Here is a 27796-nt window from a genome sequence, read left to right as displayed (position 1 = left end):
ACCTCTAACTGTTCAAGAGTTATGAATGTTAAGCTAAGCTCTAATTACTCTACATTTTACCTGATATTTGTTAAAAGGAAATCATTACTGAATTATTGACTGAGTGATAAATTATCTTTGGTAAGTTCATAGTGTCCATATCTAAAAATCATGGATTGTCTTGGGAGACTCATACCTAAAACCTGAGATGCCAGTGGCTTAGAGAAAATTACACTTACCTTCTAGTGAAAACTACAGTCAGATTTTCACAACCATAATTAAGTGAACAAAATAGTATCTGGAGTCACACACATTGTATTGAGGTGAGGCTCTTGGAAATATGTACAATTTGAACTCTTTGAGTACATTTTAAACATTTTTAGAACCTCCCATCTTGCACATATAAAATGCCACAGTAGGTGAAGCCAGGTGCATATTTTGAGAGTTCTCGCTGACCCTCTCCTACACTCCTGCTAGTGGTTAGCTCCATCCAGATAGCCTGCCTTGTTCTGGTCATATTAGTAACCGGTCTTTGTCCTCTGCACATGTTTCCTTTTGTGTTTCTCTTTTCTTACTGGTCCACTCTTTATTGTTAAAGTGTTTTAGTCAGAACTTTTTAGCTTTATGTTTAATATTTGTTAACATTATATACCTTCCCTCTTCCATAAGAATTCAAGACAACGTGTGTGGATATCTTTTAGACGATCAGTATATTCTCAAAAGAAACTTACATGCTTTTAGAAATTTGAAGATCATATTGAGTGAATGGAATATACTCCCTTACTGAACTTGTTCTTGGTGTCTCTTTGTGGATATTGAACATTTATAGTATATCATGGCTCACTAGGCTCAACTCAGAGTCATTGGTAATGATATTTTATATTCTCATTGCTGACATGTTCATATACAAAGGAATATTGGGAGAAGACTCCCTAATTGTTGTCATAGAGCCTGTCAATTCGCAGATGAGGACAGACTGACTGTCCACGAGGGAATTTTTCACAGGTTGAGAGTTCATATTTAGTGTTCCAAGGAAGCCTCATCAAAACCACTTTTATTTATCATTTTTTAACTTTTAAAACATTGAGAATTTAGGCGAATACCATGGCTCATTACTGCAGTGGGAGTAAGCCTTGGTGAGATCTCCCTAGGAAAGTATTCTTTAGTCCAATAATTTTAAGGTCGTGGTGGGATACTCTCTGGATTAATGAAAACCTTCAAGGGTGTTTTTAGGCATAGTAATAACCCAGTAAAGAAATATGCTCAGAATATTTGTAAATCTTTGCCTGGAGTTTCAACTATTTCCCTGAGGCCATCAAGAATGCCAAAACCTGGAGGAGGGTGGGAGGAATTCCAACGGACATGGAGGGAACACTTGAAATGCTAGTCCTACTCTGAGAATTTTAGGAGCAAGGGGAGCCTCTTTTTCCCTCCTTTTTCTCTTGTTTTCACTTTTGCATATTTTCTTTCTCACTTCAACTCTTCTTTTTCTGTACTCCTCCTTTCTTTCCTGATGGATTGGAGGTTTAATTGGTTCATATTATTTCTCCTACAGTAGTAGAGATAGAAATTCAAATTCATTACCTGACTGGGCTATCTGGTTTTCAGTTTTTAGATGAGCAGATAAGCAATAATAGGATTTTTTTTAATCTGAAAAATACTGAAAGACAGGAAAAAAGAAGTCAAATCACCCATAATCCCATTCCCAATTTTATTTTTACTTTATGAACTAACAAATGGAAGTTCTTCCCTCCCAGCCATCTAATCCCATTCCCCAGAGACAACCTCTGTTAACAGTGTAAAATGAATTTCCCCCAATTTTTCTCAATGTAATTAGATACACCTATATATCTATGTGCATACACACATAAATATATGGTATATACTTTTTCCCATCAACACATCTGGGTATGCAACTTGACTTACATACTATATCCTGGATATCTTTTGAAGACTGTATACATCGATCTCGTTTATCTCTGTAATAGCTGCACAGAAGTATGTATCAGTTTTTAAAATTCTATTTCTGTTGATAGACATTTAAGATTTTTTTTCAGTGTTTCCATTATTTCTTTTCTTTTTTTTTTTTTTTAAGATTTTATTTACTTGTCAGAGAGAGAGAGCATGTGGACAAGCAGGGGGAGCGAAGGTAGAGGGAGAAACAGGCTCCCTGCTGAGCAAGGAGCTCAGCTGGGACTGAGTCCCAGCACCCTGGGATCATGACGTGAGCCAAAGGTAGACGCTTAACCCACTGAGCCACCCAGGCATCCCTCCATTGTTCTACTATATATTCTTATACATGTATCTTTACTTTGCTGTATTATTTCCTCTAGAATTGAGTCCTAACAGATAACTGAGTTGAAGGGTATGCCCATTTTAGATTTGAATAGGAATTACTTAAATTACTTTCCTCAAAGGAGTGCCTATTTATAGGCTCAAAGCAGTGCATGAGAAAACCTGTTATTCCATTGCTTTTGTAGTACTGCGTAGTTAACAGGATTTTTAATTTCTGCCAGTCTAACAGGGGAGAATGGCACCTGATTGGGTATAATTGTTTTTATCTGATTATATCTTTTCCTACAGAGTTTTACTTTTTAAAGAGCTTATTGACCTTTAATCTGTTTATATGGATTTCGCTGTTCCTTTCAAAAGAGCGCTTTCATCTTTCTACTTAATGAATGTTTATTACATATTTGAGGTCTCAGGATATTTCATTAGTCCAATTGTTTATAGAATTAATCCAAAATAGTTTATAAATCATTTCTCTTCCTTTAGAGAACTATTTAAAATGATTACTATGCATTTCTTTACCTGAATCTTTGAGTCATTAAACAAATTTATGTTTGCATAATGCTGATAACCGTGATTTCATAATACTGTAGCAAATCTTATCTGAGGTCTTCCTTATGTATTGTTCTCTGACATGCAGAGCATTACTGTATGGTGGGATGCGAGAATCTCAGCCCGAAGCAGAAATCCCTCTCCAAGACACCACCGCAGAAGCATTCACCATGCTGCTTAAATACATCTACACTGGGCGGGCAACACTGACAGATGAGAAGGAGGAGGTGTTGCTGGACTTTCTGAGCCTGGCTCATAAATATGGATTTCCAGAGCTGGAGGATTCTACCTCTGAGTATCTCTGTACCATACTTAACATTCAGAATGTCTGCATGACTTTTGATGTTGCCAGCCTCTACTCACTTCCCAAGTTAACTTGCATGTGCTGCATGTTTATGGACAGAAATGCTCAGGAGGTGCTCTCCAGTGAAGGCTTCCTCTCCCTTTCTAAGGTGTGTCATCGTCTACAAGTACTCTGCAGGCATGCATCATGTTATTTAGATCTGTGCAGCCAGAAGAGAGCCATAGACTAAGAATAAAAGATTAGGAACTGTCGGTATGGAAGAGGTCATCTGTCTAGCCGCCCGCCTCCGGCTACTGAGACTCTCTGTAGATCATATAAGAGAGAGGCAAATTCCTATTTTTTCTTTTTTAAGATTCTTCTGGTAGGTTCTATGCAGGGTGGGTGTTTTCCAAGTGATGCCTGTCAGATAGGTTCCTTTGTGATGTTGCTTACTATTTTTGGTTTTGTATCTCTCCAACAGAGAGGTACAACTAATAATTCCTTATTGTGAGAGGGAAAGTTCATAAAGGAGATCTGAGGTGTCCTTGTATGTTTTAAGTCCATTGTTTTTTGTTTTTTGTGGTTTTTTTTGCTGGCTCAAAAAAATAGACTGTTTTGCTCAAATCTGTCTCTGAACCCTGGTCTCTCCTTTCCCTTTTTATGTTCCTCCAAGGACCTGAATATTTCAAATGGGACAACATATTTGAAAAGCTACGTATTTTGGCCCATATGTTTTTTACTATCCTACTTAATTTTTTGGAGGCAAGGGTCTTTGAGGGTTGCCCAAGTGTTGCTGGAGGTCAGTCTGGAAATCTGAAAACTAGACTACAGGAGTGCAGTAATACTGTAGAACACAAGATTTCAAATTTTAAATGTCAGATCTATCTTACTGGCCTATATATGTGAGCTCTCCTGGAGAGCCTGCATGGAATGACAGCTCCTCATGTTGCCATTTTTCTTCTTGTTTTATTGAAGATAGGTGCAGATGTGTGGGAAAGATTAGACATTTGATGTAGTGGTACAAGATGCCCATGGCTGTTCACGGAGCCGTGATGGGCAAGAGAGCACATGGCACAAAGATTAAAGAAAGAAGATGGTCGAAGAGAGTTGTTGAGATAGAAGTGATCCTTGCAGTTCTGTGAGGTTTTGCTGATTGATCATACATAGGGCTGAACTCTATAATGACTGGAATTTTTTTTTTTATCCTTTTCAGACAGCACTTTTAAACATCGTATTAAGAGATTCATTTGCAGCTCCCGAGAAAGATATTTTCCTAGCCTTGTTAAATTGGTGTAAGCACAATTCAAAGGAGAATCATGCTGAAATCATGCAGGCTGTGCGTTTGCCTCTGATGAGCCTCACTGAACTTCTGAACGTTGTGAGGCCTTCAGGACTGTTGTCTCCCGATGCCATTCTGGATGCTATTAAAGTTCGATCAGAGAGCCGGGATATGGATCTCAATTACAGAGGCATGCTCAGTGAGTATCTGTTTATCCTCATCTCCTGCAGATGCTTTCTCCCTTGTCTGACAGTCTCAGCTATAAAATGAGTTACAAAACTCTAGTTGCAGGTGTACGTGGTAAGTGTGGGTCTAAGAACATATAGTTTTGCTTTCTCTTGTTCTCCTTAATTCCCCCAGAGATTGTGGAGCCTTTGTAGACTCCAAAATAGGTATTTCTTGCCATTCCTGGACAAATTTCTTTACCTGTTCCCTAGAATATCAGAAATAGACACTTTCCTGAAAAGTGTCTTCTCTTGCTAAGACCTTTCCTGCCTTCCTCCCTCAAATCAGCACTGAGTATGTGCTCTGTACTTATTATTTGAGGTACTGTGAACATAGAGATTCTAAATAGTAGTAATAGCTATTTTCAACACTTATGTGATTGTTCTTATTAAGAAAAAAAATAGCGCTTATGAAGTGCTTGTATTATCAATAACCGTTCTACATGGTCATTTAATTCTTACAACAGCCTTTTGAAGTAGGTACTATTATTGTCTCCATTGCACAGAGAGGTTAAGTAACTTGCCCAATGTCACACAGAAAGATGCAGAGCAGAGAGGCAGACCTGTGTCGTTAGGCTGTGTAATGAACTGCTACGTTATGCTGTGTAACTGCAAAATATAATCTCCACCTTTGATCCTTTTAATATCTTTGTGGATATAAGACATATACTCCCGTGAAAAGTTAAGTATAACCGTGTTGAAAGTGAGTACATGTTGTGAGTGTTGGAAGAGGATATGGCTTAGAAGGATTAAAGGAGATTTCATGGAGATTTTGAAGCCTGAGGTGAATCCTGACCTTGGATATTATGACTGGCATCAGGGTGGATTGTGTTCTGAGGGGAGGAGTGGTTACATTTGACAGACAAAGTAGAGCAGTTGAGAGACCAGGAATAGAAAAGGTGGACTAGAGCAGAAGGCTCGCGTCGATTAACAACAATGTCTGTAAAGGTCAGCTCTGCCAAAATCATGGAAGTCTGTCAAACTAGCTTGGGATTTTTGCTTATGCCCAATGAGCAGTGAATTTTTGAGAGGGAGAGATGCATGAGTATGATGATGGTTTTTAAAAGTTTGATCCAAGGTACTGTACTTGCTCATCTGGAATAGAGAATTGGTTCAGGGAGACCAGCGAGGAGGGTATTTGACCTGCATGAGGTTGATACAACTGTAAGCTGAAGTGGCTGTAGGAAAGAGAGAAAGTAAGTATGTATAAAGGAGATATTATTCTAAAAAATTAGATCTTGGTGACTTAAGGGATATTAATTTGAGGATTAAGTTTAGGAGGAAGTTACCTTAATTTATGAAATCTAAGAAACCAGAAGTTCTAAGGTGCCATTGTTTTGTGTGCCACTAAGAAAGAAAAGAATACTGCCAGTTAAACCATGACACACTGTCATATCTATATCCCAATTTCAGGAATGTTAGAATTTGAAAAAATATGTGTCTTAGAACTAAAGAAATTTAGTACTTCTTTGAAAATGTTGAGCTTGATTTTAGACTTATCGAATTTGGGGGTTTCTGGAACATCTAAGTACCAAGTTCTGTCCCATGTTAGTCATTTCCCTGAGTGATCTTTTCCTTGGGCATGTTCTTACATTGTCTTCAATACTGATTCATCTTAAATAGGTGCCTTAGTCTGGATTTCTCTCCTGACTCATCAGATTTAGATTTCTTTTCATTGGGGCCAGAAGAGAAAGTATTGGTTTTGGAGCCAGAAAAGTTTAACTTCAAATCCCGAATGAATTACTTATTAATTGTATGACCTGGCATTAAGTTACATAGGAATTTTACTGTTAGTCCTGTATTTCCTAGTACTGTTATGAGAATTAGTTGAAATAATTTGTGCAAATTATGTCTGGAAATTCAATCTAGGAAACCATTGTTATATTACCATTATTTGTGTTCTTCCTCCTTTCTGTATGTCTGTGTAGGAATTACCACATTGATTACATTGTTTTAAACATTTTTGTTAACTTATCTTTGATCCTTGAAGGCAGAGATGATCTTTGTAAGGTTTGTTGATCTTTATATCCTCAACATTTAAGATGGCATATAGCATATAGCAGACATTTGATGAATAAACACATAGGAGTAGCAGTGGAAGCATGTTACTGGCATTTAGGAAGCAATCGGAGCTGGTGAAGAAGGAGTTGAGTCCTGGACTAGAGTGTAGAGAAGGAAATAAAGCTCAGAGTCTGAGATTTGGAGAAAACCTGTAGACAGGGACCTGAAGCTAGAGAAAGAAGAATTAGAGAGGTAGAGAAAAAATGGGGTAGGGTTATAGAAGCCAGCAGAGAAGAGAACTTTTATGCAGAGAGGATAGTCACTGGTATTTAATGGTGCTGGGAAGTCAGAAGAATGAGGATTGAGAGAAAACTTTGGGATGTAAGTTGTAGTCGGTTGGTGAGTAGTCTGAGCAGAAGCTTGGCTAAATGGGGAATTAGGCATGGGTTTGAAACGACAGTGAATACAATATGTTGACCATCCAGTGTGAACTGGAGTGAAAGGCAGTAGAGAAATAGTATGGCAGCTAGAGGGAATAGCTCAAGAGAGATCTGGGAAGAGATTGGAGGTGCTAAAGAGTGGTCCTAGGTGGGAGGATGGAAGGGGGGAGGTTACAAGATGAGTAATAGAATTTTGGAATTTCTGAATCCTCATTGTCAGATCTGCTCATATAAGTTTCTTTTTCTCCATTCTTGCCCTATCTTTGATTTGAGGTGTTGATAGGGCTCTACAACTGGATTCATTGTAGGAATAAGCTTGGGACATTTTTTCAGGAGTGAGGAGGTGCTTTGGAAACTTCATTTAGTTAACGGTAGCTTAGAATTGACCAGCTCGTCACTGGAGGTGTCAGACCTGGGTTATAATAAAGCCGGGAGATTACCATGAAACGGAGTACTCAACCAGCTGAGGCACACTCAGTTCTGGAATGACATATTTACTGTAATTATTACTCATAAATGTTAAATTATTCATCTTGGCATAATCCAGTGGGATCTCAAGGAAGAGATTATAAAATGTCTGAGAATCTTTTATCTCACTTCTGAACTTGAGAAATGATTAAATAGCAGGCTGGTTTTCTGACTTTTTAACTATGTGGGTAGTAAAATCCATAATATCAACTAAGGATGCAGAGCACTTTCCTGTCAGCTCCTAAAAAGATACATTAGTTATTCTCTAAGTAAATGTTATCCAGATATACCATTATTTTCTTTTATCACATTTCTTCTCTGTTAGGAATACTTGGTCTGAAATTTCAGAAGTCTTTCTGGATTATTCCGGGAAAGGTAGTTATGCTTATTTTGAAACTGTTGACCAGATTTGTTTTATTTCTTTGTTATCCCCTGCGTGTAGCTTCTGTGTCTTTGGGACTTTTCATGAACTGTGGAGAGGTTCTATTCTGGATTAGGGACAGCACAGATATTAATGCTTTTTCTCTGAGTTTATTATTATTGGTTATTGGAAGGTTCAACTCTTAGAGCTGCATATTCTGAGGATTTTAACCAAATTACAATTTTTCCCCCCTTAAAAAAAAAAAAGGATCCAAAGGATGTTTTAACTCACCAGTGATGGTTAGTCTTTCTGGGAAGGTGGTTTTGAGTAGTTTTGTACACACACATGGGGAAAGGAATTAACTTTAATGAAATTATTTTTTTCCGTAGGTATTTGAACAACTTGCTGGTCCCTTAATGCTTAGTTTTATCTTAACTATGGAGGTATTTCTGCCTTGAAAGTTAGGCTTTTTCTGTTCAGGCTGAGTTATACTTTGTTTTGTGTGTCTCAGATTTTAGACTCTGGGAAAGAGGACAATATTGTTTCTTCATGTTTATAGCAGGGAGCATATCACAGCTTCCATTCTCAAGGTTTCTTTTTTTTAAGATGTTATTTATTTATTTGAGAGAGAGACACACACACACAGAGTACAAGCAGGGGGAGGAGCAGAGGGAGAGAGAGAGTCTCAAGCAGACTCCCCGCTGAGCATGGAGCCTGATGTGGGGCTGACCTGACCCAAAACCAAGAGTCAGCTGCTCAACCCACTGAGCCACGCAGGCACCCCTGAAACTTTAATATTTTTAAAACTCTTTGACTTATATGTTATTTCTCCTCCCAGCTATAGTTGATAGTATCTTTGTCAGTAAACTAGGGGGTTCACAAAGAATCCCTCCTGAGCATTCCTCTGTGGAGGCGTTTATGTTTGATACACACTTGTCTGTATGAGATGATGAGCTGCTGGAGGGTGAGTCCAGCATAGGCCGGCACACAGAAGGCAGCTTAGAAACTTTTTTTTCTTTAAATACATAGGATGAAGTCCCATTCAGCTCTTAGAAGCTTTTATTCTGTGATCTTTATAAGTAACTCGCCTAAAGTTACTGACTGGAATCGAAGCCTGAGCTGGAACCAAAGTGCTGATCTGACTCACAAGGCCAGTGCTCTCCGACAGAGTCTCCTGCCTGGGTTATTTTCTGTTGGTGTTTTGTGTTTGGCATGTTTGAGCACGAGTACTGTCAAATGTGGAAAGGAGGCCTGCAGAGAGTGGAGATAATGGGAAGAGTTAGGGAAGACAGAGGTTGTCAAGAAAGCCCTTTGTAATGCTACACTTGTTGGATGGGCCGAGCCACACATCTTCCAGAGAAGTCAGGTTGAAGAGTACAAGGTGATTTGGGGTGCAGAAGTAGGTAAAGAGATGGCAGTGGGCAGATAACCAGGTGTGGCGCCAAATGACCCATCAGGAGTGGACAACTGTCTCAGCCTCGATGTAACAGAAAGTTCAACAAAGGATGATTAAAAACATTATGCAATCAAAGGAAAACACAAGGTAACTAACCTGGCATCAGATTTTGGCACTGTGTTGCTAGCGGCTGGTCCTACTCCATTTCTCCGTAGCTTCTCTTTAGAATAATGGCTTGTTTCTGCCTAACTATGGAACTTCAGAGCATAATTTTTTTTTCATATTTGTAAAATGCATCCAAAATTACAAATGCAAAGAAAAGTATGGTTATCTGCTTGGTTGCTTAATCCCTAACACCCTATATTTTTTGAGAGCTCTTTTTTCTGAGCTCTTTTTCTCTGAGCCCCAATACAGGCAGTAAGAATATTTATGGTTTGAGTTATTTTATTATGACTTGAATTTTCTCATGATCACTTTTTTCCTTAAATTCTTCTTAAATTTAACTATAGGTTTTGTACATGCATGTGTGTGCACACAGCGCACACACACACACACACACAAATACTTGGAGTTGTATTTTTATCCCACGAGATACTCAGATTATAGTCACTATGAGAGAATTTCCACTTGTGTGAGTGTTTCCCATTTTATTTTATTTATTTATTTTAAAAGATTTTATTTATTTATTTGACAGGCAGAGATCACAAGCAAGCAGAGAGGCAGGCAGAGAGAGAGAGAGAGGAGAAAGCAGGCTCCCTGCTGAGCAGAGAGCCTGATGTGGGGCTCGATCCCAGGACCCTGGGATCATGACCTGAGCCGAAGGCGGAGGCTTTAACCCACTGAGCCACCCAGGCGCCCCGAGTGTTTCCCATTTTAAAGTAAAAGATACTTTTGGGGGAATCTGTATCAAGAATAGTTAGAAAAGTTCTCAAGTGCTCTTGAAATAAACTTCAAAAGAAGACTTTAGACTTAGGGTAGCAATTTCATTTCCATTTTAGACTTTCAGTTACACTCACTTGAAATCCCTGTGCCTGTGTGTTCTTCCAAGCCTGCTAAATTTTAGAGATGAAAAAGCTTATGTTTAGAGAAAATCAAAGGTTAGCAGCACTTTCTAAGACGGAAAGCTTGAGTTCCGCCTTTTTTGGTATGGTCTTGGCTAGTGATGTCAGAACTGGTGGAGATGGTTCCAGTGGTCAGCAGTGACAGACTTTAGACCCTCACATTTTATACCGAGCAGCAAGGGAACAGAGATCTCTTTCTTTTCTTTTCTTTTTTTTTTCATTTATTTATTTTCAGCATAACAGTATCATTATTTTTTCACCACACCCAGTGCTGCATGCAATCCGTGCCCTCTATAATACCCACCACCTGGTACCCTGACCTCCCACCCCCCGCCACTTCAAAACCCTCAGATTGTTTTTCAGAGTCCATAGTCTCTCATGATTCACCTCCCCTTCCAATTTACCCGAACCCCCTTCTCTCTAACTCCCCATGTCCTCCATGCTTTTTGTTATGCTCCACAAATAAGTGAAACCATATGATAATGGTTCTCACTTCTCACTATGATAATTGACTCTCTCTGCTTGACTTATTTCACTCAGCATAATCTTTTCCAGTCCCGTCCATGTTGCTACAAAAGTTGGGTATTCGTCCTTTCTGATGGAGGCATAATACTCCATAGTGTATATGGACCACATCTTCCTTATCCATTCGTCCGTTGAAGGGCATCTTGGTTGTTTCCACAGTTTGGCGACCGTGGCCATTGCTGCTATAAACATTGGGGTACAGATGTCCCTTCTTTTCACTCCATCTGTATCTTTGGGGTAAATAATTGAGATATCACCTTACACCAGTTAGAATGGCCAAAATTAGCAAGATAGGAAACAACATGTGTTGGAGAGGATGTGGAGAAAGGGGAACCCTCTTCCACTGTTGGTGGGAATGCAAGTTGGTGCAGCCTCTTTGGAGAACAGTGTGGAGATTCCTCAAGAAATTAAAAATAGAACTTCCCTATGACCCTGCCATTGCACTCCTGGGTATTTACCCCAAAGATACAGATATCTCTTTTTACCAAGGGTTGCATATTACTGACACTATAAAGTGTCAGTTGGGAGTTCCTGTTTGCTTGCTTTATGAAGTGCTTCATCTCTAGATTGGAGACATCAGGACAGGGACCATCTGTCTCATTCTCTGAGGTATTCCCGCGGTACCTGGTACAGATTGAATCCTCTGTAAGTGTTTTTTAACTGAATGTTTTATATTTCCAGGACATTGTAGCATGTATTTTCTGTAGTCTGATCTTTACAGTAACACAGAGGGTGGGTTGAACACAGTATCATTTGCAGATGAGAAAACAGATGCAGATTCAGAGACTGAGTGGCTTCCGGCAGAGGCAGTGTGCGGTAAAGCCAGGGTCTCAGACTTAGGTCTTCACACTTTAAATACAACTCTGTTTTTACACTGTATCAGCCTCCCGTTTTTTCCCTCTGAGTCTCAGGCGACCTTTTAGGGAGGGGATTAGAGGGAAAGTAGTAAATATGGTCTTCTCTTCCAAAACCCTTATGATGGAGGTGCCAGACAGGGCTCCTGGAGGCAGACTGCTGGGTTCTAGTCACAGCTCTGTTACTGACTGGCTATGTGACCTTAGGCACCAAGGTCCATCCATCCTTTCTCTGCACCTACTTCCCCATCTGTGAAATGGACATGTGATAGTATTTCACTCAAAGTGTTGTGAGGAGTTAATCAAATGAATTAATAAGGTTTGTTAAATAAATGAGAAATGCATAATGAAGAATATGTATGAGTACCATGAACTAATAGAACTCAGGAAGTTATAAACCTGTATCACGTAAGCACAAAAGAGGTTGAACATGACTAGGTTTCTTTTCTTTTTTCTTTTTTTCTTTTTTTCTGAGTTGCCTTACCCTTTTGTGAGTGAAATAGACCTACCCCAGCCCCCATTTGTCAGCTGCATTTATTGTCATCTTCTGGAATCATTCTCTTTACCTGGCTGCGTCTAAAAAATGTTTTCAATTAATTTTTTCTTTTTTAAGAGACAGAGAGTGTGCGTGATTGGGGGGCGGAAGGGGAGAGAGTGAGAGAGAATCCTAAGCAGGCTCCATGCCCAGCGAGGAGCCTGACATGGGGCTCAATCTCACAACCCTGAGATCATGACTTGAGCTAAAAGCTAGAGTCAGACACTTAACGACTGAGCCACTCAGGTGTCCCTGAAAATTTTTTTATTAAAACCCACATTTTTCAAAAAAAAAAACCCCAAAGCACCCACATTTTTGAAGAAATATGCAGTGATGAATGACTTACTCCCTTTTCCTAAGAGCCTAATTATAGCTCACATTTCCCCTATTTAAATCACATAGCCAAGGTGTGTATGTGCTGTGAGAATTCAGCATTTATTTATAGTCTGTAAACTTGCTTAGTTCTCTTATTGTGTGTTGTTTAGTATATGCTTCATAGTAATTCTGATAATTTTTTTAGAGCTTACTGTGTGCATCTCATTTAATTCTTCCAACAAATAAACAAAAACACCCCGGGCGAGGTATTGCCCTCTTAAGAGACTGAGGTTCAGAGAGGATAACTTCCCCAAAGTGGTTGGCCTGGTTAGAGGCATGATCACTGTTTGAACTCTGATCTGAAGCTCAAGCTCTTCACTGCTTGTTTTTGCTGCCTCCTGTCTCTCCATGGAGAATGTCACTTAGAATGTTGGAACCTAGAGGGCAGACTATAGATCTGTGAGGCAAGCTTTCCATAGAGAACTTCAGAGTTCCAGAAACAATTGACACTTACAGTGTGGAAGAGGGGAAGAGGTTAATTATATAATTATTATATTGTATATATATGTTAATTATTATTATTTTTTTATTTTATTTGTTTTTCTTATTTATTTATTATTTCATTATTTATGTAAGTATATCATATATTGTTAATTATTATTTATGTATAATATATGATTATTATGTATTATAAATATTATAATATATAAATAAAATATTCATAACAAATACATAATAATTATATAATATATAAAATGTTTATATATTATAATATTTATAATAAATATGTATTATAAATATTGTATTATATTTTACTTATATATAATTATATTTATATATAATAATTGTTATTTATTGTAATTATATTGTATATATGTTAATTATATAATACTAATTTTGATGACTGGCTGAATTTTCTTTTCTTTTTTTTTAAAGATTTTATTTATTTATTTGACAGAGAGAGCGAGCGAGAGAGGGAACATAAGCAGGGAGAATGGGAGAGGGAGAAGCAGGCTTCCCGCTGAGCAGGGAGCCCGATGTGGGGCTTAATTCCAGGACTCTGGGATCATGACCTGGGCCAAAGGCAGACGCTTAACGACTGAGCTGCCTAGGTGCCCCTGAATTTTCATTTTTAAAATGCTCAAGTGAAGTAAATATACACCTTCTTTTATATATATTATTGTTTTTTTGCTAGATTAATTATTTAGCTTGTCCGCGTATAGTCCATGTCTAGCAGCTCGGCTATATTGGAATGTGTCTTCTGTTGTTTAATCAGATATCTGGTCTGTCTGTTTTGTTTTTATATGTTGCGGTCAGTCCAGATGGCAGGTATAGGTCATCTTATATGCCAGTTTTGTCTAGTAGATATTAAATTAAAGCTACTAATCAGGGCTTCTCGGTGGCTTAGTCGGTTAAGCAGCTGCCTTTCGCTCGGGTCATGACTCCCAAGTCCTGGGACCCAGCCCCACATCAGGTTCCTTGCTCAGTGGAGAGCCTGCTTCTTTCTCTCCCTCTGTCTGCCGCTCTGCTTATTTGTGCTGTCTCTTTCTCTCTGTCAAATAAATAAATAAAATCTTCAAAAAAAAAAATAAAGCTGCTAATAGAGTGAACTCAGAGCTGATTTGTTTGTCCTAGTACATGGCTTTTTTATTCCCCCTAGTATTACCAGCTTTTTCTTAGTAACATTACTCTCAGGCACTCTGTGGCTTTGGTGGTGTCATTAAATTTAAACTGTGGATGGTATCTTAATCCTCACAGACATTCCACATTCTCTATCAGAGACATTTTTAAATGAAATACATATAGTAGAATCAACTAGAATGCTAGAATTTTGTCCTTTTTCTCACAGTATAGAATAATTTACCAAGTAACCATTGACCTTGCTTTTTTCTGTTTTTAACTGTAGTCCCAGAAGAAAATATTGCAACCATGAAGTATGGAGCCCAGGTTGTAAAAGGGGAGCTGAAGTCTGCCTTATTAGATGGCGATACTCAAAACTACGATTTGGATCATGGATTTTCTAGGCACCCAATTGATGATGACTGCCGTTCTGGCATTGAGATTAAGCTAGGTCAACCATCTATCATCAATCACATACGGATACTCCTGTGGGACCGAGATAGCCGGTGAGTGATTAGTGTGACATGGACAGAAAATGACATTATGTTTGATTGACTTGACCTAATTTTGGTTTTACAGATTTGGTGGTTTATTTCCTTCGGATTGTTTTACTATTTCTCTTGAAGTTTAGTTCTGAGGGAAGAGTTAAAGGCTACATTCCTTTTAAAAAAATGTTTTTTACTTTTTTTCTGCTTATAAAAGTAATGAATAGTGTTTATCATGGAAAATGTAGAAAATATAGAAAAGCACAAAGGAGAAAATAGAAATTGTTAGTAATCTCACTGGCCATTAGTAATCTTTGTATATATCTAACAAGTATATGTCTAACTAGTATTTATCTATCTAACTTTGTATATATTTGACTAGTTACCCACACATACACATACACAAAACAGAAAACACATAGTTTTACAAAATAAAGATGAAATGTGTAAAGGCTAACCTCACTTTGTAATTCATACATTGTGAACATTCTGCTCTTTATTTATTTATTTATTTAAAGATTTTATTTATTTATTTGACAGAGAGAGATCACAAGTAGGCAGAGAGGCAGGTAGAGAGAGAAGGAGGAGGAAGCAGGCTCCCTCCTGAGCAGAGAGCCCGATGCGGGACTCTATCCAAGGACCCTGAGATCATGACCTGAGCCAAAGGCAGCGGCTTAACCCACTGAGCCACCCAGGTGCCCGAACATTCTGCTCTTTAAATATTCCTCTAGGGATGCCTTGGTGTCACGCCTTGGTGTGGCTAGTGACTGCTTTCTGCTCAGGTCCTGATCCTGGAGTCCCAGGATCCAGTCCCATTTCAGGCTCCCTACTCAGCAGGGAGTCTCCATCTCCCTCTGACCCTCCCCACTCTCGTGCACGCGTGCACACGCACTCTCTCTCTCTCTCTCAAGTAAATAAGTAAAAATCTAAAAAAACAAAAAACATTTCTCTAAATAAAATATTGCTCTACTATTGTTTATGGTTGTTTGGTATTCTGCCTTCTGGGTTTGCATTTTTTATTTACTTGATTCTTTTTTTTGAATATTATGACTTTTTAAATGCATTTTATCCTATGGATGAAGAAAAAAATTTTTTTTTTAGTGGGTGGATAAATAATCATCCTCAAAATAAAGGAAGTTTGTGAAAAATATTTGGTGGGCTCCAGCCTCGGAACCCACCCACTTTGTAGTGGCTTCAAGATTCTGCCTTTCTTGGGGCACCTCTGACACTTTTCACCCACCGTAGTTTCTAGGGCTCATCCGTGACGCTGAGAAGTACCAGAGCAGTTGGGTGACCAAGAACTGTTTCTCTCATCACTGCCCATCGTTAACCTAAACCCTACATACCCAGAAACTGGTATAGTCTTTTTTTTTTTTTTTTAAGATTTTTATTTATTTATTTGACAGACAGAGATCACAAGCAGGCAGAGAGGCACACAGAGAGAAAAGGAGGGGAAACAGGCTCCCTGCTGAGCAGAGAGCCTGATGCGGGGCTCTATCCCAGGACCCTGGGATAGAGCCTGATGCGGGGCTCTATCCCAGGACCCTGGGATCATGACCTGAGCTGAAGGCAGAGGCTTTAACCCACCGAGCCACCCAGGCGCCCCGAAACTGGTATAGTCTTTTAGGCCCTACTCGTGCCTCTTTGAGTCTGGGCATGGAGGACTTAGTAGTAATGGTGATGATACCCTTGCATGGTAATTCATTTCTGTTAGTACCGCTGGCCACTACTTGGGCCTTTTAGGCCCTTTGAACCAAATACAAGGGAATCTTCATGAAGTGAGAGTCAGCATTTCTCAGAGGCACAGGTGTTCAAGGTCCCCAGGTTGTCTTTATCTGTTTCTCTTTATTAAGAATATATTTCCTGATGGGCGCCTGGGTGGCTCAGTTGGTTAAGCAACTGCCTTCGGTTTGGGTCTTGGTCCCAGAGTTCTGGGATCGAGTCCTGCCTCGGGCTCCCAGCTCCATGGGGAGTTTGCTTCTCTCTCTGATCTTCTCCCCTCTCATGCTCTCTATCTCTGTCTGTCTCTCAAATAAATAAATAAAATCTTAAAAATATATATATGTATATATTTTCTGATATGTATCTTATTGGATATAATATAATGTTTAATTGGCAAAATGGAGCTAATTCACATATCATTTCCAAGAGTCTCTGTGTTAATAATAATGGTATAACAATAATTATATAGCACTTTGATTACTTTTATGTGGTGTAGGTACTGTTCTCAAAGTTTTACATATATTCACTCATTTAATTAATAGTGAAATTAGTATAATGATAACAAAAGAAAAGGTTAGTATGTTTCAGACTGAAAGTAGTTATCGTTTCCATGATGTTAAATATTTATAGGCCACTTTGTTTTAAAGCGTGCATTACATTCACAGGGGACTTAACCACGTAGCAGTTCTTTCTTCACAGAAGTTGTTATCATTCTAAGCAAAGGTGAAAAATTCAGAATCTTAAGCCCAAAAGATTCTGACATGTGTTGTAAAATTATATCCTGCATTACTGATAACCCAGAGAGGTTCAATAAAAGGTTATAACCAGTTTGAGACTGAGCGATAAAATGAATGGGAGTGAGGGGACAGCAGAAAATGAGGGGATGACACAAAATAAGCTGACCTTTTCTGGTCACAACTGTTGGTTGCAGGCTGACATTTATGGTCACCTAAATCTTCTGAGATTGTTCCTGTTGATATTATAGTACAAGTAATAACTGCATCTCAAATTTAAATTTGGCTTATGACAGGGGAATATAGATTTGTGCACTATGGGACCAGCATCTAATGGTCCAGCATAGCGGACTTAGAGGAGGATGATAGGCTATTTTCATTACTGCCACATTATTAGCTGCCAAATTCTATGTTGTACCCAAAAGAAACACATATTATCTCTACACCATGTCATTTATTTTTCTTCAGGCCACATATTTGTGTGGGATGGTGGGAGACTGAGAGGAAGCAGGAGACTGGGGGACCGTTCTGAGTTGGCTATCCTGAGGGAATAGGGCTGGACACCCAGACTAGGAAAGGTAGAAGGAGAAGGCACACCTCCAACTCCTCGATTTTGTGTCCTCTCTCTGTCATGGCTTTATTAATCTGCTAACACAGCAGGAGCAAGGCATCCTGGCTCTGTTTGGAAAGGAACAATTATCTTGCATGCTGGATATGTGGCAAGCAGGGTGCTAGGTCCTGAACAGATGAAGATAAATATGTCATGCTCCTTCTTAAGCAGCTTGCAATCCAATAAGGCATACAAACGTGCAGAGAGGGAAGTTCAGTGCATTGTGGTGCATGCTATGATAGTGGGTCTATATAGATTTTATTATTATCAGGATTTGACTGTTATACAGGAAGTTCTGATAATAATTTGATTGTTTTGCAGAAAATGCAATTAGCAAACTGTGTATTTTTTGGTATCTTTTAACATTTTTTAAAAATATGACTTGGTTTTGTTGTTTTAATATGGTACTTTTTTCTGCGTTTTTCCTTTTGATTCACAGGTCTTACTCATACTTCATTGAAGTGTCAATGGATGAACTTGATTGGATTAGAGTGATTGACCATTCACAGTATCTATGTCGTTCTTGGCAAAAGTTGTATTTTCCAGCCCGTGTCTGCAGGTTAGTTCTCATGGCTAATTAATGATTGTGATGTTTTATTTAAGGAAATGTGAACCTTGAGAAATGGGCTATATATTTTTTTTTGTCTCAAAGAAGACGACTTTTTTGGTTATCAGCTACCAAATGCATCCCAACTAAAAAACTTCGGGAAAATATGAAAACAAAGCATCTTAATTCTAGAGTATAATGTGGAACTGTTTATCCAGTGTTTTGTGCCATACGTATGCCGGAGACCTGCCGTGAACAAGTAGGGATAGAGAGCACAGGAGAAGTGGAGATGCTCTTTAAGCTCCATGCTAGACACTGAAAGCAGAGTGATTGTTAGGGGCTGGGTTCTTCCCACAAAAGCCGTGGGAGATATTTCTGGAGACTTCCCTGGTAGTCCTCAGGACCAGGAGGAGATTCTTGGATGTTAGTGTGCACATTCTGTATATCTGTGTTCTTTTTCTAGGTCAGTGCTTATCAGCAGAGCTTGACAGAACAAGTGTATCTAATGGGTTGGTTTTGGGGCAGGGGAGGTTGAGCTGCTGGGGCTCCAGGCTCGCAGCCTCCCTTCAACCAGAGCACCTTAGCTTTTATTGTCATTATGCGTTGTGGCCCCATGGAAGGTTGTTCTTAAAAATGGTTGGTGAGCTCCTGTTCTGTGTGCATATATATATACATATATATATATATACACCTATAATTATATAGGTTTTATAGAATTTCAGAAGGTTTAAACCATCTTTTAAACTTTCTGAAATTCTATAAAACCTATACAATTAATGAATTTGGGAGGGGAAAGATAGTTAGAGGGGCCTGGAATTTTGCTGTTTTCTTTCTTTGTTTTTGTTTTGTTTTTCCTGTTGTAATTTTTCCCTTGGAAATTGCCCTCGGGTATTTCTTATCTTAAAGTCAAAAGAGCAAAGGCAGAGAATGATTGGTTCATCTAGACCAGTGTGGCAAGAGGAGAAGAAAAGGTGTATGGTGGGTGTAAACCAGGGACAGTGTGGGTCTGGCCTCTTTACCCCCTCCTGTTCCCACCCTCATCTATGACCCCAGCTGACCTCCCACTGTGGCTGATTTGGAGCAGATGGGGTTGCCCCACGGCACTTAGTCTCTTGGTCAGAAGACACCCTTATATTATACTTAGTAAACTTACACTCTAACGGCCTCAGGCTGAATTCTTACCTCCATCAAGGAACTCCACAAAACCTTTCAGCATTCTGGTACAGTAAAGAATGTCGCCGACATTTTTTTTTATTATGGGTATGGCTGGACACAGTATTGTTACCCAGGGATCCTCGTGTGTGAAAATGAAGAAAATCAATTTCATTTCCCCAAAGTAAGACTAAAGTGTTGCAGGTCTGGCAGTGGCTCTTTTATCAGAGGAGTTTTGAATGGATTAAAATGAGAGGAACAAGAAATTGAGTGAAGATTTTGTATCTCAGAGCTGCCTAGGGATTTTTTAAAAAAATATTTTATTTATTTATTTGACAGACAGAGATCACAAGTAGGCAGAGAGGCAGGCAGAGAGAGAGGAAGGGAAGCAGGCTCCCTGCTGAGCAGAGAGCCCGATGCGGGACTCAATCCCGGGACCCTGAGATCATGACCTAAGCTGAAGGCAGTGGCTTAACCCACTGACCCACCCAGGCACCCTGCCTAGGGATATTTTGAGAGTAACACAGGGGCCCCATCTTGGAGGAGGAGATTGAGCTGCATTGACTCACGTTACTATGATTGTAATGGATTAGAAAATAAGCAGCATAGCAACCAAAGCATCTGATGTGGACTGAAGGACTGTGTTTGCAATTTGAAACAAGAGGAACGTGGCTCCGAGAACAAATCACCATGAATATAAGACTAGCCATGACAGAATCTGTGAGCTTTACCCACTCAAAAACCCCTACCATATGGAGGGGGATGTGCCCTCCGTCATGATCTCTGGCTTTTACAAACTATACATCCCCTTATTTATTAATGGGCAGTATTTATACTTTTCTTTTGTTATTTTGTCTCTACCATGTGGCCTTGCTTTTGTTGATGTAACTTTTATGTCTTGTAGAGGTCGGTGTATTGAAAATGCTCATTTTGGTTTTGGTACAGCCAGTTCCCAACCCTGGTGGAGAAAATTAGAGCAAAGGTGATGTTAGAGATAGCGACAACAAGAAAAGGAAAGAGTCTTGATAGCCATATTAAGAAATAAAATTAAAGAGATTTATAACCACTTTAACATATATTACTACCTTCCTTTATAAACTCTGCCTTTTGTAAACGGTTGGGATTTTGGTAGTATTTAAAATGAACCTAAGAGTCTCAGTTGATTTTCCAAGGATGTCCTATACTTGGTGTTTCTTTTCTTTTTTTTTAAAAGATTATTTATTTATTTATATATTTATTAGAGAGAGAGCGTGAGCAGGGGGAAGGGGCAAAGGGACAGGGAGAGAGAGTCTCAGGCAGACTCCATGCTGAGTGTAAACCCCAACACAGAGCTTGATCTCATGACCCTGAGATCATGACTTGAGCCAAAACCAAGAGTTGGTTGCCCAGCTGACCTCCCAGGCTCCCCTATGTTTCGTGTTTTTTATCTTCACAATTATTGTCTGTCTAAACAATGTTCTAAATACACATTTTCCAGGGACTTCACTGGGCACATATACATTCTTTCTCTTTGCCTTATTTAGTTAATTTGTACATTTGTATGTCACTTTTGTTTTTCAGTATCCTTTGAGTATTTGTCTTGCCTCTGATACTAAAATTACAACTTCTTGGAAATAAGGAGTAGAGATTGTGATCTTTTAGTATTCTTGGGTGGTACTCAGGCTATGATCTAGTATGTAGTAGGTGCTCTATAAATGTTAGCACAGGCTTCCTGGGGTCCAGGCACTGACTGTATAATGAGAAGAGCTCAATTCAGCATTAATATGTGTATATATTCATTGGTACTTTTGATCCATGTATTTGTTAAAATGTGTATCCGTGCTAGAAAGGTCTCAGGTACCTCGTTTACAAAGGTAATTTCCTATATTTTCATGAGGAAGCCTAATTTTGAGGTTAATCCTGAAGGATATATCATGTATCGAGGAAAGATTACATCAAATGTATTCACAAGAGAAGAGTGACACTGTGAGTTGGGGAGTGTGAGATTACCTAGCCCTCTCCGGAGTCTCGGAGTCTCGGCTGGATTGCATGCACATTAGCACTGTGTTGTGAAAAAACAAAAAAACAAACAAAAGAAAACCCCATGGTCTATGGAGTTAGAGCTCTTCTCACTCTCTGGTTTCATTGAATCCTGGCCTGGTGATCTTAGTGAAACTGTGCCTCTCCAAGCCCTTGTTTCTACACCAGGAAAAACAGAAATAACACCGTTTAGAAGTCTGCCGTGGAGGTTTTAGATGACAGAGCGTGTGTACAAATGTTGAGTACAGTGCCTGGCCCAAAGTAGAGGCTCAGTCACTAGTGGTTTTTATTTTTATTGTTTTTTGTTTTTATTATTTTAAAATTGTTGGTATTATTATTTTTTATTTTTTTCTAAATTTTGAGACTCTCCTCTGGCATTTGACCTTCAGAGAAAGAGTCATTCTTGCCATCGTCTTTGGCCATGGTGGCGCTCATTGTGAGGAAACTGTTACTGACCTCAGGAGCCTAGTCTCCCCGACACGTTTCCAGATTGCCGGTCAATACACAGAAGTCTGAAACATGCCTTAAACTGTACACTCCATCTTCATAACCTGGTAGTGATGTGTTCCCAACAGTTGTAATTTGGTAGAGTATTTTTTTTAATTGTAGCAAAATATACATGGCGTACAATTGGCTTTTTATATATCTGTAGAATGTAATTCAGTCTGCACTTCACCTCATTAAGGTAGTGGACATTATCCAGTGGCAATAGATAGGATAACACGCCAGGCTTCAAAGCGAGAGTGATTGCTCCAGTTGTAATGGTGAATGGACAGAAATGATCTGCTCTGTCTTCCTGGGTCCGGTTTAGGAATGCATTGGAGTTTAATTGGGGACCGCTCTTTGTAGCCAAAAGCCTAGACTAATAACACACCCTGCTTGGTCCCCTCCTGGGGATGAAGAAAATGGACTTGTCCGTGTTAGTATAATCTTTCTTAAGCACTCAGAATCATGTTATGTCTTAGCAGCTTTCTCTTTCTTAGGAAAAGGCCATTTCAGCTTCACCTTTATATTGTCTTGTGTATCTAGGAAGCTCTCTTGAAGCCCTTCCACGGCCTTCCATGGCCCAAGGCTGAACAAAAAATACTAATAGGGGAATGGCAAATATGGAGTGCCCTGGGGGTGTTTTAAAACACTGTCTGGGGGCGCCTGGGTGGCTCAGTTGGTTAAGCGACTGCCTTCGGCTCAGGTCATGATCCCGGAGTCCCAGGATCGAGTCCCACATCGGGCTCCCAGCTCCATGGGGAGTCTGCTTCTGACCTTCTCCCTCTGACCTTCTCCCCTCTCATGCTCTCTCTCTCTCACTCTCTGTCTCAAATAAATAAATAATAAAAAAATATATTAAAAAAATAAATAAAGCACTGTCTGGCTGCTTCTCAACAGAGTGCTGGTAATTTGGCAGCCATATAATATTGCCGAAATAGGAGACTTGAAAACATGGGTGTGAGGGGTGGAGGTGGATTTTCGAGCCTGCCTTTCGAGGTGGCCGGTAGCTGGAATCAGAAAAGTAATTGTGGGGCAAAACCCCGGAGTTGAGGAAAGGAATCCTACCTGAAAGTGCAGCACTTAGGGTGTGCCTGTTGAGAGAGGAAGAAAAGAGTAGATAGCAGACTCCTTTGCTGCAGGGGCTGGGCAGAGACAGGAGAGCAGTCACTGAAGACAAGGGACGGGAGGGATGGCCAATGTTCACACAAGACTAGATTTCTGCCTTTCCTTTTGTTTTTAACTACCATCATGGAAATGTCTTGTTCTTGAAATTTTTATTATCAAATTATAATGTGAGACATGTTAAAATCTCGGTAAAGCTTGTTCTCTGATAAGGTTGTATCCAGTTCCTACCAATAGCACATGAAAACACTCTTTCTGGGACGCCTGGGTGGCTCAGTTGGTTGGACGACTGCCTTCGGCTCAGGGCGTGATCCTGGAGTCCCGGGATCGAGTCCCGCATCAGGCTCCCAGCTCCATGGGGAGTCTGCTTCGCTCTCTGACCTTCTCCTCGCTCGTGCTCTCTCTCACTGTCTCTCTCTCTCAAATAAATAAATAAAATCTTTAAAAAAAAAAAAAAAAAAAAAAAAAGAAAACACTCTTTCTCTGAGCTGCTAACCAATGCAGGCTTGTCAACACTGCCAGTGTGAGCTATGATTTGTTAAACAAACAAACAAACAAACACACATACACACACAAAAAACCCTTATTTTAATTTAGATTTATCATCAATGAAGTATAGTATTGTTTAATAATGACCATTTGTTCTTTCTCATTTATGAAAAGCCTATTTCAGTCTTCTGCATATTTTTCTCCTGAGGCAATTATCTTTTTCTATCTTATCAGAACTTTATTTTGATATATTGATATATACACACTGAGATAGATACAGGTATAGATATGCCATTGTTTTGCCTGTCATGTGTTGTGCAATTTGTTTTTAGTTTTTAGTGTTTTACTGGTACTTTTTGCCATATGGAATTTTACTTTTTAAAAAATGTAGTCCAATCTCTTCATCTTTTTTTTTTTAAATCTCTGGTTGTTTGCAATCATGTTTAGAAAGGTATTTCACACTCCAGCATGTTATAAGTTTTTTCTACTGTTTGTTATTTTTGTCTTTATATCTAGATGTGTAACTCAGCCAGAACATTTTGTGTGTGTGTTTTCAGGTTAAGGATAGTCAGTTGATGAAGACTATTTATTTAGTAATGTTCCTTACCACACAAATGTGAACAATCATATTTATAATATGCTAAATTCTAGCATATACTCTGTTTCACTGATTTCTTTGCCTATAGCTGGAAGTGTTTTAATTATTTTAGTTTCCCTTCACTCCTTTTTTCTTTTCTTTTCTTAGAATGAGATATTAGAATGTGCCAAATGCATCATGGAGAAAAGAAAGGGTGTTATAAAGCATCTGCCAGCCTGTCTTCTGGTCTCAGTGGTCACATTAGAGGCCATAAATGATGATAAACATCTCACTAGCATGGTTCTAGTCTCACGTACGACAAGAAATTTAGGCATGCTTCACCAGCTAAGGAAATAGATTTTTCTTCATGTGTTCATCTGTTCATTCATTCATCACTCACTCATCCAAAATAAGCTTCTACTCTGTGCTATACATTGTACTTGATACCTAGGCCACAACACCTGAAGAAGATTAACATGGCTTCTGCTGTCATGGAATCTGGGAGGAGCCAGTCTCAACAAGTAAGAAGAATGCATCAAGTCCTTTCAAGTGTTGTGAAGATGGTGCTATGATAGGGACTGATGGGGGCCCATGCGTGGGTCCGGACGGGGTGGGGGGGGGCAATGGTGGATATTTTCAATAAGTGGTCTGGGAAGCCAAGAGAGGCGAGGTAGTGTTTTTGACTGAGTGAAAGGAGTGCTATTTCCTGGTCATTGTTTTAGATATTTAGCCTTTCTTTGGTGTACATTGACTGTTATTCAAGAGTAATGGCTCTCCTGTAGGAGGCCTCATTAGATGACTACTAAAACTCTACTGTGTTTTGGTATAGGGCACTTTAATCTCTTTTATTGCTACCATACATTCCAGGTCCCTCCTCATCCCTGCCATCATTATAGCAGTATAATTTTATTTATTTATTTATTTATTTATTTATTTATTACCCATCTTCATTAGATTATAGTACCTACACAGTGCTGTAGATCTACAGGACATAAAACAAATGAGAAAATAAACATTGCTATTTATGAAAGCATTCTTTGCCAACCTTATTCACATTGTACAATAGCTATGTGTCTCCTTTCTTTTCTCTCTTGTTCTCCCCTGCCCCCATAACCGGGCATTGATATATTTATTTACTTTTAAAGGAAGGCGCTTCTACATTATTCATTGGCTCACCAGGATGCTTTAGAATTGTAGCTAGAATTATGCTGAGCCTTTACTTTCTTTATGTGATTGGCGTCTTCAGAATTCAAGAAGTGCCTTATTCAGATGTAAAGGAAAAAGGAATAGTTTCACGTTAAAAAAGTAATCATTTTCGTTCATACTTAGTTTGAATTGTACCTCTGCCTACAACTTTGATGTCATGATTGAACTAGCATAGAGCAACCCTGCATTCGGAGGAACATTTTCTTCCAAGAATGCAAAGCAAAATGTAGCCACATGGTGTCACTAAATCATAACAATTTTATTTGAGGCCAAAGAGAGGTTGAAATTGCCTTTTTTTTTTTTTTTTTAAATCAAACCATATTTATATATCAATTGTTCTGAAGTCTGTGATTTGTGAAATAACACGTGAAACTATTTGTACCATTTAAGCCTTTCAGCTCCCGGGAAGCATTAATTATGTCCGAAGCCCGGAGATGTACATGCAGGTACTAGCTGGCTCCTGACTCCTCATCTACAAAGTGTAGCACATATATGGGCCTCTGTAATACAATTAGGCAGGTTCATACAAATAAGGGTTTTTTCCTTTTTAATTTAAATCTTCCTTTGGAATTTCAGACCAAACGGAAGAGGAACTCAAAGGGGATGAGCCACTAAGTATTTATAAGGAATCAGGAACAGAAGAAAGGAAGATGAGGAAAAGATAGGATTACAGGAGCCCAGGAGAGACAGGAAGGGGACGGTCTAACATTGATTGAGCATTGTCTTCCACCAGACACATCATTACCTTGTGTGATCCTCACAATAGCTCCGTGAGGGAAATGCCACTAACCACCTAATTTTACAAACAAGGAAATTGAGCCTTAGAGAAGCTAAACGTGCAGGTCCCTCAGAGCGTACAGTTAGCATCCCAATCCTGCATTGCTTCTTCTTTTTTTTTTTTTTCAATTTATTTATTTTCAGAAAAACATTATTCATTATTTTTTCACCACACCCAGTGCTCCATGCAAGCCGTGCCCTCTATAATACCCACAATCTGGTACCCCAACCTCCCACCCCCGCCGCCACTTCAAACCCCTCAGATTGTTTTTCAGAGTCCATAGTCTCTCATGGTTCACCTCCCCTTCCAATTTACCCAAATTCCCTACTCCTCTCTAACGCCCCTTGTCCTCCATGCTATTTGTTATGCTCCACAAATAAGTGAAACCATATGATAATTGACTCTCTCTGCTTGACTGATTTCACTCAGCATAATCTCTTCCAGTCCCGTCCATGTTGCTACAAAAGTTGGGTATTCATCCTTTCTGATGGAGGCATAATACTCCATAGTGTATATGGACCACATCTTCCTTATCCATTCATCCGTTGAAGGGCATCTTAGTTCTTTCCATAGTTTGGCGATTGTGGCCATTGCTGCTATAAACATTGGGGTACAGATGGCCCTTCTTTTCACAACATCCTGCATTGCTTCTGCAAGATGTGAGGTAAAGCATCAGCTCTGGGGTGTGCGGGAGGAGACTTGCAGCCCTGAAGGAGCTCTTGCTGCCTCTTGGGCCGCAGCAGTTTCCCGGAATCCTGGCAGAGATGCCCCAAGCAGAGTGGCCGCAGCCTGCTCTCCTGGCGCTGGGCACAGCTGCAGCTGCTCCAACACCAGGCTGCTGGCCCTGTGGATGGGGAGGGTGAGGACGAGGAGCAATTGGGAAGTTTGTACTTTTAAAATGCTCCAAAGGGAGTATAGCAATCCTTTATCTAGGTGTGTTTTGTCAGTTTGTCAATAGAGCTTTGAATTTTCCGGCCCTTTAGTTCCTAATAAGATCATTTTGGACTTTATAAGTCCTGATTTGTTTTGCTTCCACTGTATTTAGAAACATACTTTATATATTATGAAGTCTCTCTTTATGAGCTCTCTTCACATCCTGAATTGCTGTTTTTCTTTTTTTAAGTTTAGAAATTTTCTATTATTTCACCTACAATCCTCTTATTAGGCCAAAAAAAAAAAAAAAAAAAAAACCCCGCTGTGTTTTATATTCAGTAAGACCTTTGAGACTCGGCTGTTTGTGCTTAAGTTATTCAATTGCATCCAGGCTTTTTTGTTTCATTTTGTTTAAAGGGTAATAACACGTTGAACTTTTGTGTGTGCAGTGGAGGAGTTGGAATATGAGAAAACAGAACAGGGTTGTCCTTTTCCTTTGCATTTTATTTTATAATTTTAGAATATAAATTAGTGTCTTTTAATAAGCCTATTGTATGAGATGATGTTAATAACACTAATGACCTGTTATTATTGCCACAAACAACCGTTGTCTGTTTTTCATTCTGGAAGGGCAAGCACTATATTTGGTGCTGCTAATAGTTGCTTCTCAAGCAGTTAGGTCCAGGATCAAGTTCAGACAGCACCTCTCTGGGTGAACATTAGAATCCTTTTTCTTACGCTTTCACTCTCCTCAGTGCTACTCTGTTATTTACAGCATTTTGTCCTGTGGACATTGATTCAACAAACAAACATG

At 39.3% G+C, this 27796-nt stretch overlaps 1 protein-coding gene across 3 annotated transcripts in view; it reads left to right on the top strand.

Annotated features, from left to right (window-relative positions):
- BTBD9 (BTB domain containing 9) overlaps positions 1-27796 on the top strand; it is a 416829-nt gene that overhangs the window by 41555 nt on the left and 347478 nt on the right. For all 3 annotated transcript variants that reach the window (XM_044250380.1, XM_044250388.1, XM_044250396.1), the window contains exons 3-6: positions 2909-3272; positions 4317-4581; positions 14469-14688; positions 18173-18292. In XM_044250380.1, the coding sequence (XP_044106315.1) occupies positions 2909-3272; positions 4317-4581; positions 14469-14688; positions 18173-18292 (969 nt within the window). The remainder of the gene's footprint in view (positions 1-2908; positions 3273-4316; positions 4582-14468; positions 14689-18172; positions 18293-27796) is intronic.

This window comes from Neovison vison, chromosome 1 (genome assembly GCF_020171115.1).
Source record: "Neovison vison isolate M4711 chromosome 1, ASM_NN_V1, whole genome shotgun sequence".
Taxonomy (NCBI): domain Eukaryota; kingdom Metazoa; phylum Chordata; class Mammalia; order Carnivora; family Mustelidae; genus Neogale; species Neogale vison.
Note: the sequence above shows the minus strand (reverse complement) of the source record. Positions and strands in the feature narration are given on the sequence as shown.